General features: G+C 40.3%; 1 protein-coding gene across 1 annotated transcript in view; it reads right to left on the bottom strand.

Moving 5' to 3' along the window:
• Window positions 1-586: 586 nt before the first annotated feature.
• DNAJC27 (DnaJ heat shock protein family (Hsp40) member C27) overlaps window positions 587-20,060 on the bottom strand; it is a 64,862-nt gene continuing 45,388 nt past the window's right edge. The window contains exons 5-7 of the mRNA XM_030195555.1: window positions 10,539-10,661; window positions 4,580-4,740; window positions 587-1,513 (exon numbers count right to left, since the gene is read on the bottom strand). Coding sequence (XP_030051415.1) covers window positions 1,381-1,513; window positions 4,580-4,740; window positions 10,539-10,661 — 417 coding nt within the window. The 3' untranslated portion in view covers window positions 587-1,380. The remainder of the gene's footprint in view (window positions 1,514-4,579; window positions 4,741-10,538; window positions 10,662-20,060) is intronic.

The following is a 20,060-nucleotide window of genomic DNA, read 5'->3' as shown; positions in this document are numbered from 1 at the left end:
TACTTTCGAGATTATAAAGAGTTGCATAATTCATGTATGGAAAAGCTATAGGCCTTATATTTAAGTGGGTACCAGAGGCAACTGGAGATAAAGTGACTTCAAAAGACACAAAGTATCAGTGGGAGATGTGCGATTTAAGCCCTGTTCCCAACCACAAAGCCAAACCTTTGTTTTAGTCTGACCGCTCCTAAAATTAAATAATAATAATAATATAAACATCTCCTAGAGTTACTCAGTTAAGTTTCTGGCAGAATATCCATCTTGTATGTTGGGTGGAGTGAACTTAAATTGAGAAGTTTTCAGGAATGCAATTTTTCTGACCTAAATCCACACTGTATTTCCCTCTAGTTGAAGAGCTTTTGTTTCCAGATTCTGGGATGGACTTGAAATTCTCTTTTTGCTACCCGGATGAGCATAGCAGAGAGTTCCAATTTAGAAAGGCAATCTCCTCAGAGAGGAAGAGGGTGGGGATAATACCAGACTAAAGCAGTAGAACAGAATATTACTATGAAGAACTCGAGTTCCTGATACATGCTGGAATTACTCCATTCTTGCTCATATCGTAGCTCACGACTTATGCTGTGCTGCTCCCACTCAGAAAGCCTGTGTGCTTTTCACTCAACACACATCAAAAATAACCAGCACTGCCAAGTTATTTGCTAATCCCTTTAACTGAAAGGACTCTGAATAGTTGTTAATTTGCTTTAAGCTAAATGTCAGCAGTAAACTTCAGCTACAGCTCTGAAGGCAAGAAATTGGGCAAATAAGATGGTACATGCAGTTATATCACCAGGAGCTTTGCAAAGATACTGGAAGAAGCATATCCACTGTATTGAACAGATACAAACATCATAACCCTCTTCGCTCACATTAAGAAACTATTTTACTTCATCTTTTCCAAACATTTTACCTCCTTTGTGTTACTGATATTTAGAATTAGATGAAACTGCTCAGATAAAACAGCAGCAGCGTGCTTTAATAAAAAATGATGGAGTCTGACCAAGCCATTTCAAGAGACTTGGCATGAGTGGAGTCTCCATTCCACCACTTACCCCACCCAAGGAATGACCCACACTGCTTCGCTGCTCCTGACTGGAAACACATGCATAACTTTGCTCCCCATCTTCCGAAGTGGGTGAACATAATCTCCTCCGGCTTTATTCCAAACTGTTGCCACCTTCTACTAAAAGAGAAATGTGGTACATTTGTGCTATGAAACCAATAAGTGCAAACTATTCTATATTGAGAAAATTGAAATTTGTCCGTGTGATTTTGATGTAGTTCAAAGAAGAGCTGATGAAAAGTGTGAAATCAGAAAGTATTGCACAGTCACACAGCTCCACCTTCACTAGTGCAGGACTGCTTTCATGGGGATGCTTTCTATTTAATGCTCTTCAGGAGGGCTGTCCTTGCATTCACAACTGCTTTAAAGGCGTCCTCGCTGCCAGGAGCAATGCATTTATCAGGATGCAGAAGTACAGCTAATCTTCGGTACGCTCTGTTTATTTCATCCCTGTGAAGGAAAGACACACAAGTGGACATGATAAGTACGTAAGTATTGCCATACTGGGACAGGCCAAAAGTTCATCAAGCCCAGCATCCTGTTTCCAACAGTGGCCAATCCAGGTCAATATGCAATATGGAAAGAACTTCAGCAGCAAATCTGAGAAAGGCAAGTGCTTTTCCAGGTTACTATATGCTACTAAGATACCCTTATTACACAATTTTTTTGTAGTTTGCAACTAATAAAGCAAATTATAATCTGAGAGGTCAAATTACACAAAATCTGGATGCAGAAATTTGCAATACAATGCCAATAGAACGGTGAGCTCTGCAAGATAACGTGTTATGTTATTTTACTGTTTACCTCAGTTATTAGTAAGGGTAAGGAGTAAAGGTATTGCATTTGATATACCATCTGACTATGGTACAAACAAAGTGGTATATAGATACTTTCTCTGTCCCACGTGGGCTCACTATCTAAGTTTTTGTACCTGGGGCAATGGAGGGTTAAGTGACTTGCCCAGGATCACAAGGAGCTGCAGAGGGAATCAAACCCAGTTCCCCTGGTTCTCAGCCCACTGCATTAACCATTACGTCACTCCTCTATGCTAATAACTAGGTCTCACTGCATAAAATGGAACTGTGCTAAGTCAGAATGAGCTAGTGATAAAATAACACATCTTCATGGTAGCCCACATGGATAAACTATCAATGAGGTTTAATTGTCAGGAGATGGCAGGAGCGTGCTTGGCCCATTATCTGGCCTGAAGCCAGTAGGCAGAGCTTTCCACCATATTGAGTTACCCAAAACAACAGCACATGCTTATTAGGAATAAGCACTGCTTATGTGTGGCTTGGCATGGACCAATAGTTTGCTTAGCTTTAAATGTATCAAGATGGCAGCTACGGTTTCAGCCTTGTCATGTTATGTTGTCTCCTGTCTATTAAACCTCCTTAACAATGCTACTCAACCTTATAGACAATAAATATGCTGGATGGGCTTCTGATTTGTGGTAACTTGTCTTGTGCCAATTTTTTCTATTATGGAATGATTACATGCTCAAATAAAACCTTATGGCATGCAACTGCTGTATGAAGCACTGCCACAAGATGACAGCTGCTCTTGTTAAACATTAGTACATTTTCTCCCAAAACATTCTGTTACCTGACATTCCTACCTGGATGATCTTATTAGCAATTATACTTACTCTAGTTTGGCGGCTAAAATGTGTTAGAAAAGTCCCTAATACATGAAAGGAAACTCTATTTGTAAAACATAAAATAACTTAAAAGATGTTAATAATCAGACAATTCTAGTGAATCAGTTATTTCATACTAATATCCCATGAATGATTTTTTTTTTTTGTCTTCTTGTCTTTAAGCCGCCCTCCATATTTTAACACCTCCTACCACCATTCCTGAGGAACTTTGCTAACCTGATGGATGAATGAGTATTTTCTCCAAAGTATATCTAATGATATGTTTCCTGGACAGAAAGATCATCACAGTAGAGGTAGTCATCTTTCCTAAGCAACAGTGGACCACCTCTGGAGCACTTCTAGGCCTCAATTATGGGATCCAAATCCAGAACTCCAGCACCTTAGCATGCAGTGCTATGGCCTGAGGCACAGACCAGGTTCAAGAGTGCACATTAAAAGATTAAAAGCTTTTTGATGGCTGAAAGATTATTCAAGTATTTGTTAATGTTTACATGTGAAAATGTTTTGAACAAACTGTTATGGGGGCAATTATACCACCAGACATCGCAAAGCCATGCTAATTTATTTTAAGATTTTAGTGTGACCACCCAGACAATCTCCTCAGAAGGTTATGATGAAGGAATGAGAAACAATTTTTTTCTATCAGAAATCGTGTATGGCACACAAGTGTGACATATCCATTTTTCCATCTCATGTTTTCATTCTCTTAAACAAAAATGTATACATTTCAAGATATTAGTATTTATTTAAACAAGTTATAAAGGATAATATACATGAGAATAGAAAATTATAAAAAAAAATGTAACATGTTCTTAATATATATTTTTGTTCATTACTACTGCTAGGGAATCACAAGAGTTGGATTAAACACACATGTAGAAGCAGTATTGTGATGTACTCTTTATTGAAGATAAAATCAATCCCTAGATGTAACAACTGCCTAACATGGTCACGCTTCAGCATATGCCTGCATCAGGGGCACGAATTCACATTCAGAGGAAGCATTCAATAACGAATTCTAATTTACTGAACATGGCATGATTGAATCCTTTCCAATTATTAATGATGCTCCCTCCTCTCCCCTTGTTTGCTGTGTTTAACTATCATATTTGATAACTGCTGTAATCTGTCTGTTAGAAATGGAGGTATACAAAAATATTTAAATAAAAACATAAACATATAAACAGAAGGATCAACAATCAAGAAAATGAACCCATCAGCTTCCCTTTCTGGCACCTTCTCAAATCTTGTCTTAAAACAAATAACAAAACAAAAAACCTACAACATAGCTTCTTTTTATTTTCAGCTCCTTATCTGTTCAGGCACCATTGGGCTCGAGGGTTTTGGTGACAGAAAACGAACCCATCGGCTTCCCTCTCTTAGGTGTCCATCCTTCTGTTATTCCTTCAGTAAATTAGACCATTGAGCGTTTCCTCTAGAGGTGTATTTAAAGTGTAAACTGAAACGTGGTAACATTGGGTGATTATTTACATCTAGGAGGAGGGAGGAGATGCGATTTGATATACCACCTTTCTGTGGTTTACATATTATGCACAGATACTTATTTTGTACCTGGGACAATGGAGGGTTAAGTGACTTGCCCAGAGTCACAAGGTGCTGCAGTGGGAACTGAACCAGGTTCAATTTGTACATCTAGTGACATAATTTACTGAAGATAAAATCAATCACCATACTATTGCTACCTGCGTTTTTTTAATCAACTCTGCAACTGTCTGTCATTGGATTTTTGCCTATATCTTATTTTGTTACAACATTCTGCTACCCAAAAAGTTGTGATTCTAGCACAAGGCAGTAATTCCTTTGCAGTGAATGGGCTGTTACCAATTAGGAGATACCTTGAGGATCCAGGTTTCAGGCCCAGCATGTCCCAACTGTCTTTGCTATTGCGGATCCTCCGAATGGAATCTGCTTGCTCTTTGGTGAAGCCGACATTAATGGATGCCATAGGCCGTTTCCCACCATTCTCACATAAATCAATAATGGTAGAATAAAACACCTGAAAATGGATAAAAAGTATCAGAGGTCTAAGAGCTTTTGTAAAATATATTTTTTATAGTTTTACCTCACTCAGAAAAAAAAAAGTTGGTCACTTTCAACAGCAGGATTAGTCAAGCACACAAGTGGGCAACATTTACTCCTGGGAGAATTCTGTGTAATGCAGAAATGGACTATCTCACCTGTGCAGAATTTTGTGCTAGAAACAGAAGGCACCCCACCCTTTGTGGCACACGACCACACATTGCTTAGACTCCTCCCCTCTGCCCCCCAAGCTTACTCTGTCCTCCCAGATCATGCAGCATAAGGATAAGGCAAGTGACTGCACATCAGACCTCTTCTTCCTTCTCTGCCGGCCTAAATGAAACTGATTATTTGAACTGTGTGGCTATACAGAGTCCCAAATGGTTCAAATAAGCAGTCGGACCCAGTACAAGAGAAGAGAAAGAACTGGCCTGATATGTAGCCACTTGCTTCTTTCTTATGGTACACTATCTGAGAGGAAGACGCAGTAAGGTGGGGGGAATGAAGAAGGTAAAAGGAAGCTGCAGGTTTGTGTAGCAGCTACAGCTGTCTGCTGGTGGGGGCTGGGGCCATACAGAGGGCAGACTAAGTTAGAGGTTATGGGTCAAGGGGAGGAGTGCCTGGAACAAGTTGGGATAGTGTGCCACTGGGAAAGTGGCGGGGGGGGGGGGGGGGGGGGGAGGGATGGGACCATACAGATGGGCTCCTGAACAACCTGGATAGTGTGTGCTGCAGAAGAGGAAGCTCAGAGCAAACAGGACTGTCTGCCATGGGGGGCTGGGGTCCACAGTAAGTTGACTATGGGGGGGGGGGGGGGGGGGAGAGAAGAGAGAGAGGAGAAAAGAAACACACACTCCTCGATTAACTCCAGACTCCGTTCCTTTTATTTTACTGTGCTGTATTACTGGGACAGACTTCCTGAGTCAGTACATCTTGCTTCATCTCTGGCCCTATTATAATCTAGGCTAAAAAACAACCACTTTGAGGCTGTTTATTTTACCTCGTAACTCCCTCTCACCTGTTCAGTACCCATGTTTGTTTAATCAGTCTTACAATGAATATCTCCCCAATATCTTATTTGTAATGTTTGTCTGTCTTGAATAGATTGTAAGCTCTGTCAAAAGCAGGGACTCTCTCATGTGTTTTGTGCACAGCACCGGTATGTCTGGTGGTGCTATAGAAACAACAGTAAAGAGAAAGACGAGAGAGAGATAGGAGTAGGGGGGCACAGAAAACTGGAAGGTGTAACCTGCCAGGGGAAGGGAAGGAAGTTCAAGCCAGGGGTAAGAGTGAGCTGAGGGCGAGTGGAATCTGGAAAGTGATATTGCTAGGGAAGAAGAAGCTGGAGGAGTGTTCAGACCTTATAAATGGTAAATTCAGCACAACAAATGACAAATAAAGAATGCAGAATTTGCAGATGTTTAAAATATTGTGCATAGAATTGTGTGCAGAAGTCCCCCAGGAGTACGTTTCTGAGCAAGAGCAGTCATTCTTACTCACAGTAGTCTTCTCAATTCTATAGGTCAAGCAGCAGTATAACTCTCAGGGAGGGGGCAGGGATTGTGTGCTCGAATGATCTTGCTGTGTATAGAGAACACATTGTTACAGGTAAAAAAATTCAGGACTGCGACTGTTTGCAGATAACTTTTCATTGAGGAGCAATCTATCAAATGACGATGCAATAGTTCAAATTACAAAGACAGATTGATTGGTTTTGCTTGACCCAAAGCCACCATTTCAGATTGAAAAATGGTCCAGACACGTGAAGTGAAGGTATGACGTGAGGACCAAGTATCTCCAAAGCCACCATTTCAGATTGATAAATGGTCCAGACACGTGAAGTAAAGGTATGAAGTGAGGACCAAATATCTGTTTTACATATGCTTTCAAGCAAAATAAATTTACAAAAGCTTTGGTAGCATAGGTGGCCCTTATTTGACAAGGTTCGACTATACTGGTTGCAGTGGTGTAGCCAGACCCAGTATTTTGGATGGGTCCAGAGCTAACTGGGGGCCCTTCCATGGCACAGCACTCCACAGAACCCCACCCCCCCTCCATAGATATTTTAAAAAGTTATAGATTTTTTTTCATGTACCTCACATCAAATATCTCTCTTCCTCCGCGGCATCCCAGCATCTGCCCGCCTGTTGCTGAACCCCTTCCCTCCCTGGTGTACCTTACAGGTGTCCCCGGTGCTTGCAGTGATTCAATTATTGCTGCTTGCGCCAGCAATGCAGGCTTCCATCGGTCGGGTCCCGCCAGACAGGAAATGATGTAAGCGAGGGTGAGACCTGGCCGACAGAAGCTTGCAGGGCTGGCGCAGGCAGCAATAATCGGCTTAAACTCCAATTGCTAGGCGGGCTGGAGATGGGGTAGTTGATTACGAACCCTAGCAGCTCCAACACCTGGATAGTTCACTGCATTGAAGCTTGAGCACTCATCTAGGTAGAGAAACACATGCACTCCAAGCATGTGTAATGACAATGCAACTACTGCAAGACATTTTGTGAATACCCTGGGAGTGGATGTGAGGCCAAATGGCAGGATGCGGTACTGGTAGTGGTGTTTCAATATCAGGAATATGAGGTACTTTTGGTGGCTGGGAAGCATATGGATGTGGGTATATGCATCGTTCAAGTCCAGAGAGCATAGCCATTCTTTTTCCTGAATCATGGGGAGAAGAGTTTCTAGGGAGAAAATGAATGGTATAAAAAACAAAAGGTTGCATATGTGTTTGTATGTAAAGTGGTGCTTAGATAGTAACTCTGGCTGTATCGACTAAGACCAGTGCTGGGCCGGTATGTACGGTCTGAGTCCCATATATAGCAATCTGGTTGTAGAATGGGTTGGAGAGAGATTCGACAGAAACTCCAGTAATTTAGAACGTGAGGACAGTACTGGGCAGACTTTACGGTCTGTGTCCTACAAATGACAAAACGGATTCAGATAGGCTGGAGTGAGCTTTGACGGCAACTTCAGTAGTTAGAACATAAGAACAGAGCTGGGCAGACTTTACGGTCTGTGTCCTACAAATGACAAAACGGATTCAGATACTACTACTATTTAGCATTTCTATAGCGCTACAAGGCGTACGCAGCGCTGCACAAACATAGAAGAAAGACAGTCCCTGCTCAAAGAGCTTACAATCTAATAGACAAAAAATAAAGTAAGCAAATCAAATCAATTAATGTGTAAAGGAAGGAGGAGAGGAGGGTAGGTGGAGGCGAGTGGTTACGAGTCAAAAGCAATGCTAAAGAGGCTGGAGTGAGCTTTGACGGCAACTTCAGTAGTTGGAACATAAGAACAGAGCTGGGCAGACTTCTACGGTCTATGTTCCAGAAACACCAAAGAAAGATCATGATCAAGTTTATAATATCACATTCATTTTTTATTTAATCTTGAATGTGACTGCTAGGCACACTGGATGAACCATTTAAGATCTTTATTTATTTATGTATTTAATCATCACATTTATAACCCACATTTGCCCAAAATACACTCAAGTTCAATGTGGCTTATAAACAATAAGTGAATAAATGTTGGTCCTTCCAGAAGGATATCTAAAACTTTCAAAAGTTTGAGAATCAACTGATGAAACACATGGACTTGGAGAAAGTGGTTAAATATTAAACTGAGTTTTTCTTGATAAAGAAATTCTCAAGTCTCCCCAGTTTATTATGAATATCACTGCCTTCTACAGCACTTTTCTCTTGCTTTCTGGCATCAATCAGCTTCCTGGTCCACATTATCAAGTTTCTTGTAAAAATTAGTGTTCGCTTCAGTAAAACGACTTTGCTGCTCAAATAGCTCTATGCAACATCTATACTGCCTACAACAGTAGTTTCCACAGGTTGCAGATTTTCTAATACTTGCTTGTACAGACGAGATGGCACTTAGAGAACAACATTGCTCCTCCCTTCCGGCAGAGATGATTGTCACTGTTCCATGAGTTGCCCTTTCTTCATCTCCAAAGATGTGATCATTCTACTCTCAAATAAGACTATCATAGGGGGTGAGGGGGAAGAGATGGTTTTACAGACAAATTGCTCCTTTTTTTTTTTTTTTTTTTACCAGCTCCAGTGTGCATTTCTGCTAGCAAATCCTTCCTTCTGTTATAAATTCTAGCCAAAGCAACCTCTGAAACAACTGACATACTCAGGTTTCAGCAATCCCCTGCAGTCCTAGCACAAGGAGCTCAATCTTGATCCCTGTACTGTTGAAGATACCATGTGAGGCTATTGCGAATGCCTTGAAAAAAATCAATAGCTCAGGAAAAAGTATCAATCTGCTCTCAGCTACCACAGGAACTGGCAAGCAAAACAAAATAAAAAACTAAACTGGAACCACTTGGAAGAGGGGCTCAGAGATGCTGTGGCTTCAGCTGCCACCATTTTGAAAATCCTGTAGCCTCTGATAACTGCTTGTTATAGGGTAAACTTGCCTTAAAACTTTGTTCTTGGTTTCTGAATGCTACAATTATATTATGAATCACTCAATATAATCTGGTGAAATAATTTTAGAAACCATCAATTATATTATGAACATGCATATTGATGTAAAGAAAAAGTAGAGATGGTATTTCCATGTAAAGTGCAGATTCTTACAGCAACCCATATGTGAATTTACAGTAGGTACTAAACTATTAAAAAGGCTTTTTATACAAAAGAACCGTTATATTATCAGTCTTGTTAGTTAATAACCAAATTATCTTGCTCGAGTAATCTTGTATAGTACTAGTATTTAAAATGTTCATCTACCAAAAGCAATAGAAAACAAGGGGAAGACAACCAGACAAACTGGTTGTTATCTGACATCATTTATTATGCTACTGAGTATGGCAGTCATATTTGGCCCCAGCAAATAAGAACATATGAATAGACATACTGGATCAGACCAATGGTCCATTTAGCCCAGTATCCTTCTTCCAAAGATAGCCAATTCAGGTCACAAGTACCTGACAGAATCCCAAATAGTAGCAAGATTCATGCCACTGATCCCGGGAACAGGCAATGGCTTTCCCCATGCCTATCTCAACAGCAGACTATGGACTTTTCCTCCAGGAACTTGTCCAAAACTTTTAAAACCCAGATACACTAAGCGCTGATTCCGCATTCTCTGGCAAAGCGTTCCAGAGCTTAATCATCTTCACAGTAAAGAATTCTGCTAACGCCCATTTCTTTTCTAATAGAAAGTATTGCATGTGGACCAGTCCCTTCCCAAGAATGGGTCTGTGGTTCAATCCCAAGCTGCGGTACAGCTGAGGGTGTGTACACAATTGCCCTAGGAAGGGGTGCATAAGTATCACTTTTAATAGCACTACTAGATGACTGTCCCCTCCAGGTGGAATTATTCAAGCTACGGTTTACTTTGATTGTGTACATAATGCGGGACATCAATTTTTAAAATAAATACATATATACATACACTTGAGAATCCTTGATTTTCTGCCTCAGCCATACATAATTCTATGATGTTCAAGTCCTGGACCCTACCCTCCACTGAGGTAGAACTGAACCTGGTTGATTAAAAAAAAAGCTGTGAAACAGGGGTGGACTGACAGTGTTCGGGACCCTCAGGCAATAAGGGTCTGGGCCCCTAACCACCTATCAAAAGTGATTAAATCAAATGGAAGCTAGGGGAGAAAGGGCTCCCTAATGCTGTGGGCCCTTGGTCACTGCCCTATTGTTCCAATGATCAGTCCGCCCCTGCTGTGAAAGATGACACAAAGGGAAAATAAGGTAAAAATAAATGTTAAAAGAATGATATTCACAATACCTGGAACATCTCATTGATGCCTTCTCCAGTCTGTGCTGAAGTTTCAAAGTATAGAAAGCCTCTGCTTTCAGCCCAGAGCCTGCCTTCACTTTCATCCACACAGCGATGCTTAGAACAGTCAATCTATACAAAATCAGAAAAAGGAAATTAGCAGAAATAAAGCTGCAACAGATCCCCTGCACACTATCATTTCAGAAAGCATTTCAAACAGAGGTGGTTGTCTGACATTCAGACATGATTTAAGTTTCTAACACAAGTAGATCAATTTAAGCTTCTAAAACAGGCGTTATTTACTTTCTCAATTAGACTATTGTAACCTTGCATATTTGGGTTGTACTAGGGGCCTTATTAGAAGATTACAGACTGTACAAAATATGGCAGTACGCCTGATTTTTGGCTTAACTAAATTTGATAGTATTTAATTTTTTGATGTGAAATTGCACAGGTTACCAATTAAAACCAGAGTTCTTTTTAAACTGGCCTATTTTCTCATCAAGGTTATGCATGGTCTAGCACCAAACTATCTGTATGTTCACTTTCATCTGGCCACCTCTTTGAGGGCCAAAAAGACTAATAATGTGGACTGATAATGTGATCTTCTCATTTCCCTCACCTAAGGAGAAGAAATGATTAAAGTTATCTGAATTCACTCTGGAAAGAATTTGCTGGTATTTTTTCATCATCTCAGTCTTACTTGATCTTTAGGAGTAGGGTTAAGACCTCTTGTTTCAGACATTTGTTGGCAGAATAGTTCTTAACTTTTTATGATCTCTTTTGTTACCTGCTTTGAACTGTAAGGTGTAAAACGGGATACAAGACTAGATGTAGATATATCACTAAACAGGAATGCATATCTAAAACCTGTTACCAGCTCTATGTGAGCTCCCCAACAAAATAATTCCTAATGGAAAGATTCACATGGTCACTATAAATACAATGAACCAATACTATATGTCATTTTCCTACTTAGAGTTTAACAGGAAAAAACGCACAGGTGAATGACATTTACAACTTATTTCCAAAACCTGGGAAGAGCAAAAACCTGCTTACTGGATAATCAAAACATTTTTATTTTCACGAATTGTAGTTGACATAAGAAATTGTTTTCAAATAACTAATCATAGACCTTATGAATAAATATGCCTTTTAGTGCCAATTTCATTCATCCTATGGCTTTCTATGAAGGCCATTTGTTTCTGATACGAGTCCATATTTTGAAAAACGAGTTTAACAGGTTTTGGAACTAAGCTTTTCTCCCCCCCCCCCCCCCAATATTCAATGCTATTTTTCTGGCCAGAAACAGCTGCTGACCCAGTTAAACAGTGTTTCTGCGTCTGAGAATATTCAGCGCAAGATAACTGGTTATCTCTGAAGAATATTGGGCCGAAAACTTAACCAGCTATATTGTGTGATAACCGGCAATATTTATCGCTGACATGCTAAGTTTAGCAGGCAAAGCGGATCACAGAAATAGCGGTCCTATCTTTGCCTGCTATTAGCTTAATCGGCCAACACCGAATATTCGCTTAGCCGGTTAAGTTAGCGCCAGCCAAAAAAAACCTGGATATTCAATCAGTCTGGCATTCAATATACAGGGTCAGAGCTGACCACTGCACTTAAGTTTTGGATCTGGAAAAACAGAAGGGAGATGATATTCAGCCTCCCACCAGCTGAATATCATCTCCCTTCTGTTTTCCAGATCCAAAACTTAATCTATAATACTGCAAAAGCCCTACACTGCCCTCCAGTGGGTGCAGCTGTATTTCCTGAGTAATAGAAGACAGGCAGCAATATTTTGGTTATCTGCACCAGTTGTTCAAGGACAGTAGGAAACTAGTACTCACAGAACGGGTGATTATTCAATGGAACTTGTGTCAAAGTAGTGTAAATAACATGTTGGTTTTTGAAAATGCTTTGAACACACATGGAATTCCCACATTGTGCATGGCCACCTCATTTTTGTACAAAGTTAGTACTAGGAGAAGCGTACACCTAGGGGAGATGGGTGGGTTTTGTGTGGTCTGGTAGTCTGCTGTCCTCAAAGAACAGCCATCACAGATAAGCAACCTCATTTTTTTCTGATGGGAAGCAGGATAACAGTCCTCAGATGGGAATCCCTACTTACATGTTGCTTTTAACAAAGAAGGGGAAAATGGAAAAACAATGCCAGGACAAAACTGTTTTTAGCAACTGGTCATCGTTTTTTTGTTTAAAAAAGGACAACAGCTGGAAAAAAAAAGGGCCCTAAATGGGATGGGAATGAATTTCAGAAATATGCTTTAGAACAGCTCAACCAAACCTATTGTTACATTAGCAGCCCACACCCACACAATAATGGATGCTAATGAGTGGACAAGAAGTCCACTTTGTAGCTTGTTTTCATGGAGGCTGATCTCAGGTGGGTTCCTACGGCTCCAACATCTTGAGCCTTGACATGTTCATCCAAGTGTCGAGCCTGCCTAGGCAAAAGTGAGATATGTAATCTGCTACCCAATTAGAATGATGGTAGTACCAGGATTTTTTGATCAAAAGAAACAAGGCTGGATGGATTTCCTACAGGCTTTAGCCTGCACCAGGCAGAGGGATTAGCTTGTTTTGAAATCCAAGCTAAGCAAAGCATATTCACCTATGGGGAAAAATGTTGGAATATAAAAGTGGAAATCTGACACCACCTAGAGGAATTTAGAATATATATGCAGAACCACTATTGTTGAAAAAACTGTATTGTGCAGGTAAATCAAAGCCTAGAGCTCAATAATGCTGTGTGCCAAAGTGACCACCACCAAAAATAAGAACTTCCAGGATGGGTACTTTATCTCGCAATACATCTAATGGCTGAAAAAGGGAGTTTTTATCAGTTACAAAAGACACAGCAGGTGGTTTGATGTTAGACTCCAACTGGCATAAAGTGATCTAAAGATTGTATGGAAATTGATAAACCTTCTACGTGATGGTGGCAAATGCTAATTGACTGAGGGAGAAACTAATCTAGACTGACAGAGAGATGTGGTAGGTATTCAAGCAGTTTTTGTGTAGGATGGGAAAAGGGCTTTACATCCTTAACCTCTTCCATTTAAATCTACATGATCTTCTAGTAAAATGTCTTCTAGAAGCTGGGAAGAATATCAGACATTATCAGACAGATTTAGGGAATCAAAACACTACCCCTACAACATTGCAAAGCTAGGCTAGATTAGAAATAATAAAAATCATAATGGGCTCTAGATCATCAATATACTATACCTAGTGAGAAAACTGAACAAGTCAGATTACTATTGGTCTCTATGTAGAAATGCCATACCAACCGAATACCTAGCCTCGGTCATACATGTTGAACATAGACGGATCCTCACCAAGTGCAGAATAAAAACACCACAAACTAAAAAAATAGAAATAAAAATTAAAACTAAACACCAAGAATCCACACTCTGCATGCTGTGCAACATCAGAAAAACAAAACAGTGAAGCATTTCCCTCTGCACATTGCAAAGATGCTATGAAAACAATTGTATAGGCCTTGTACATGGGTACTTTGGATTATTGTGATGTTTTATATGTGGGTATTATGGCTACATTTATGAAGAAGCTTCAGGTGCTTCAAAATATGGCAGGAGTGGAGGAGCCACCTAATGGTTAGTGCAAGACCGAGAACTGGATTAGATTTTTTTTTTTTTATTATTTAAATTTTCCAATATATCACCACATAAAGTGAATATGCAATCGGCATTATTTAACATTAGGAAACAAAAATGATAAGTATATATCTTTACAGCCCATTTGTCCACAAGTTAAAGAAATTTGATTCCAAGATTAAGGAAATTAAAAAAGAAAAAAAGATACAAAAATTAATAATCAATAGATGCTTCCTCTGGTTCAGACCCCAGCCTGCTAAATTAGGGAAGGTTTACTATATTCACATCAACTCTTGCATCAATAAATTCTTTCAACTGTTTTGGATCTACAAACTGAAAATGTTTACCCTCAAGTACCACATTACAAAAACAAGGAAATCGCAAAACAAAATTTGCTCCCAATGCCACCACCCTGGGGCGAAGTTCCAAAAAGGCCCTTCGTCTCATCTGTGTAGGCCGTGAGAGATCTGGAAAGATACGGACCTTTGAGCCCAAAAACAGATTTTCTAAATGTCTCAACGAAAGCCGTAGTACAGCATTCCTATCAGGCTCCAACGCGAAAGTGGCAAGCAGAATTAACCTCTGAGTAACTATTTCTAATGAGCTTTCTAGGAATGAGGTAAGAGTCATTCCCTCCCCTATTACGGGGGGATTTCCCACCACCACTCCAGTACTCCCGATGTAATAAGCCCGTGTAATGGGAGGGAGTGAGTCCTTATCCATTCCCAGGATGTCCACCAAATATTTTTTAACCATCTCCAAAGGAGAAATTAATGGCGATTTGGGAAAATTAAGAAACCTAAGGTTAAGCCTTTTAGTCTGATTTTCAAGGTATTCAAGTTGTTTATGTAGGAAATTATTGTCTTTAACCAAAGCTGTTTCTATAGATCCCATTTCTTGAATTTTGATATCCACACGTTCCAATTTCTGGGTTTGCTGTGCAGTCACTTGTGCTTGAAGCAGGGCAGCCTCAGAAAGAACTTCAATATCAGAAGAATTCTGCTTTAAAGTAGTTTGCATAGAGGTTTGGATATTGTAAACCATATCCCATAGTGACTCCAGCGTCACAATTGCTGGTCTAATCACTCCACTAGCCACAGGAGGAGATTGAGGTAGACTATCAGCTCGAGCCAACTTGGAAACAATAGCTTGAAGCAATACCTTTGAAGCCTGTTGTAGTAATGTTTCCCGAAGTTGAGAATCTATCTCCGTTGCTGCAGTCACACCCTCAGACAGGACCAGCTGAGCCACTTCGGCGTCTGTCTCTGTTTGAACAGCCAGCAACTCTCTTCCAGGCTGGGGAGGTGCAATTCGCTCCACAGGGCTCAAGGAAGCCCCGTTTCCACTCTCAATCGACTCCGAAGGGCCGAGAGCTGCAGTGGGGGGTCTAAGTTCCCTGAGGACCCGGTTGCTGCCTGGGAAATTGCAGGGTTGTTTGTTTCATCGTCGAGGAGGTCACAGGAACCGAGGGAAATTCCTTTACCTTCCCCCTCCGCTTCCCCATGGTTAACGAGGCTACAGAGGCACCGAGAGAAACTCACAAACACAGCAGCCTCCAGGAGCAAAGACAGGTGCGTCTATTCACAGCACCATCTTGGAATCAGCTCCATGATCGACGAGCAGACGACCCTCCTGGATTAGATTTTTACTGCTGCTCCTTTTGACTTTGGGCAAGTCACTTAATCCTTCATTCCTCTAGGTACAAAACTTACAATTGTGAGGCCACTAGGGACAGAGAAAATACCTGCATATAATAAGTGCAAAACCACTTTGGTTATACCACAGAAAGGTGATATATCAAATCCATGACCCTTTATATTTTATTGAGGACGAAGAAATAGAATGTTAAATCTTCTCTACTGATGTTGCACTGGCTCCCTATGAAGAAGCATTATTTCAATTGTTGGTAAAAATGTTTAAATTGTTTCAAAATTCAAAGCCCCTACATTTAAGAGAACGTTTGACATTTTACGTTCAAAAGTGATCTTTTAGATCTGAATCAAGAAATTTATTATTAGGAGATCGAAAGTGTAAAATGGAGGAAGCAAATGTTTACAGTGATGGGGCCGGAACATTGGAATAAGATGCTGTTATTTAGGAAAGGAACAGTACTGAAGCCTATGGCTGTACCAATTAATTGTTTCTGTCTTATCTTTATTTTTATATATCTTTTATTGCTTTTATTTGTGTAATTGTAAACCACTTTGAATTAGAGCTGTACTGAATAGCACATTTTACTATTTGGCCAAATACAAATAATGGATTTTGAGCTTGAACATAACAAATAATTTTTAAAAAGCAATGTGAAATCAGAGATCAAGTGTTTATTTTAGAAGGATTTAGCACAGTAGAGCCCCGAATTTTTCATATTCGAACTGAAAACAATATTTGACCAGGGAATCCAAGATGGTGTCAAGACGCTGCTCAAGGAGCTCCCGCGTTGGCGTTTATTATCATCAATTTCCTTGGACTTTCATTTTCCTACCTGATGCCTAAATGTAGGGGGGAACTGAGGGAAGGTCCTTCACCTCCTTGTGGTATGCAGCGGACTGCGATTACAGCCTTTGTGGTCCCCTCTCTGAACCTGGGAATTTCTGCTGCTGGAGCCCCATCTTGGATCTCGCTGAGCCCAGGAGGACCTGAAACTCCCCCGATACCTGAAAGATCTGACCCGTCTTTCTCTTCACAGCTGGTGGAGGACGCCTTTGGAGTCAGCATCGTGAAGAGGTCCGAGTCATTGAGCACCGGTGAGTTGGAGTCATCTGTGGCGAGCAGGGCCGTGCCAAACGGTAAGCGAGGTAAGCAACGCAGGGGGGCGCCGACCTCTAGAGGGCGCCACTCACTTGCAAAATCTTTTACCTGAAGTTGTGATTCTCCTCTCTCCCCTGCCCTTCCCGCATCAGGAAGTGAAGGTAGCCCAGCAGTGCTGAGACAGACATGCTGCTCTGCTAAAGCTGCTTCAAAGAGTACAACCAGCAGCTATGTATGGCTTTGGTGTGTGAACAACTTTCATTCAGGGTGATCTGGAACAACATTCAAATTAAAGAGAACAGGTTTGGAGGCAGGTGTGCAAGTGAGACTGGGGAGAAATAAAAAATAAATAGTGTAATTGTTATCTGTAAGTGGTTCAAAGTTTTTGTTTTTTGAGCATGTACACTGAGAGGAAGCATGACTGCAATGATGTGTACATAATTATCATAGCTACAGCTAAAATCCATTTAATTGGCTGAGGTTCAAAGAGGAAGTTTAGCTGACGTATAGTGTAGAATAGCTGGTAAGTAAAAATCAGATTGCTTTTTTTGTGTGTTTGTTGTTATATAAAACATTCTGCTTGGATAGGGAGAGTTTGTGATATTTGAGAATACATTTTGCTTTAATGAAATTGCTAAACTTTAGAGTCAGAGACTTATCAATGAGGGATACATACAGTGGAAAGGAAGCCCTGGAAACAGAGTTAAGAGGACAGATACCAGCAACAGAATCAGATACTGGGCCAGCATGATCAGAACAAGAAAGTCACCAGCCAACAAAGGTAGAAAAAAATTGTTTTATTTTCATTTTAGTGTTTGGAATATGTCCACTTTGAGAATTTACATCTGCTATCTTATTTTGCAGTCTCCAAGAGACTGGGCTCCGAGTAAGCCAGGGAGGTCAGACTGTGTAAATGAGATGAAGAGACCCCCCCACACACACACTGTAACAAAGACAGGAACATGCATAATCAAAGCTTAGGTCTCTGCAGTTACAAGGGCTGGCCATTCCTAATTATGCTAATAGTTTTTAATAGGCTAAGTCCCACTGAAAAGCCTCTTTATAAAGGCAGTGCTTTCTCTGGAGAGCAGTGTTAAGAAACAGCAGGAATTGTGTTTATTTTTTTAAACTGCTTTCCTGTGTAAGCTAATTTACAGTTTTCTAGTATATGCTTGACATTGAAGGGTGTGGTAGACCCTTTTGTCAGGTCTGGCTGGGCCTGTAGTTTTCAGTCTAAAGGAAAGACAGGTAGCAATGGAGAAACATCTAATGAAGAAGCGAGACGGGGGGGGGGGGGGGGGGGGGGGGGGGGGGGGCACCAGAGACCCTTGGCACGGCCCTGGTGGTGAGTACAAAATCTTCAATGTCACTTTAAGGGGAAGGTATGGCTGGGACTCCAAAGGCATCGGAGGAACTTGAAACCAGTGCAGCTTTAACATCAGCAAGGGTATTACTTCAGCTTTGGTGGATCTATCTCATTTGAAACCACTGGTGATGCCAAAGACAGTAATTCTGGATATGTTCTGGTTGGCCATGGAAAGTTTACGCAAGGTTTGCTCCTCCTTCATTTCTATTTCTACAGCTTCTGCAGCTAAATTGCAAGATTTTCCAGTCAAAGGTTAATTCCTGCACTATAAAGATTGATTTAATGGATAAAGCTGTTATAGAGATAAAATCTTATCAATCTTTGCTGATACAAGATAAGTCACTGGTATTAAGGAAAGTGGGGAACTTGGAGAATATGAAAAGAGGTCTGAATTTAAGATTTCTGAATTTCCCTCAGACTTAGCTAACTCAAGTGATAGATTTTTCATAGATTTTTACAAATCAGTTTTGAAGTTTCCAGAAGCAAAAAGTTTTCTATGTGACTTCTATTGAAAAATGAATGTCTGATGCCCCTGTGGATTTGAATTGCCAGTCAGAAGAAACAGTGATGGCAAGACCTACATTGTTAGTAGCTTTTGTTTTCAGGATAGTGACTCAGTTCTGAGACTGTATTATAAGACTATTGATACTTAATTTTTGGGAAAGTGCAAGTGTTCCCTGATGTATCAAAATGGACGCAATCTAGACGAAAGGAGTATTTGGAGCTACATTTCACAGCTTTTGGCTTAGGAGCTTCCTTCCAACTTAGATTTCCTTGTAAATGTTTTGTTGTTTATCAAAATGTTTGGTATATTTTCTATGAGCCTTCTCAGAAGAGATTTTTTTTCTTGAGTGAAAGGGCGTAATTTTTGCTTGATCCCCAATTATCTTTAGAGCAGTCATCAGGTTTAATTAATATTATGAGAGAAGAGTTTTTTTACTCATTTTCCTTTTATAAGATTTTCTTTATTTAGCCATCTCTCCATTGATTTACTATTATTGGATCTCTCCCTATAGTGGTCTATGTTTAAAGATCTATTTCTTTGTGAACATAAATATGTAGATTTCTTCTTTTGTTTAATCCGAATTTCCTGTCAAAAGTATGTTGTAAACTTTAAATGCAAATCACTATTCGACTGAATAATATATTTGGGGCCGAATCAAATACAAATATTCGGTATAGTCCTACTTTGAATGGATTATTTTACATAAAAATTGATATATTACAATTACTAAATTGAAAATAAACATTTTACCTAACTTTGATGTCTAGACACGTTTCTAATTGTCTCACTCCCTGTTCTATCCCCATTTGCATGGAGCAAGGTGGTGGGGTTGTGTAAAAGGACTACGAGTCCCTTTAGTCTTGTAGTTCCCTGTAATAGGGTCTTCCAGAGCACGTGTCCAGTTCCCTGTGTCTTATGGGACTCTTTCTATTGGCTTGCCTTGTTCTCTGTGCATACTGGGCAAGTAAGCTGCCCTGCTCCCCCCCCACCCGCCTCCCTCAGGGCTGTAGAAATTGCAGTTCACTGATCTTGCTGTGCATGCTTTTAAGACCACTGTAATTCCATCAAGTTTTTCACCTACCATCCTCATATAACTATCATCAGCATTACCATTCAGCGTGTGCTGAATCCTCTCCCAGCCTTTCGTGCCTAGGGAGCACTGGTTGAGAACAGACTCTGGTAGCAAAGGCTACAATTATTACCAAGCAACTAAACTGTAAGTCTATTTCTCCTTGTTTCTGGTAAGTACATTAAAGAAGAGTTGAATA

Source organism: Microcaecilia unicolor, chromosome 3 (assembly GCF_901765095.1).
Source record: "Microcaecilia unicolor chromosome 3, aMicUni1.1, whole genome shotgun sequence".
In the NCBI taxonomy this organism is placed as follows: domain Eukaryota; kingdom Metazoa; phylum Chordata; class Amphibia; order Gymnophiona; family Siphonopidae; genus Microcaecilia; species Microcaecilia unicolor.
The sequence above is the reverse complement of the archived record's forward strand: the minus strand, read 5'-3'. Positions and strand labels throughout refer to the sequence as shown.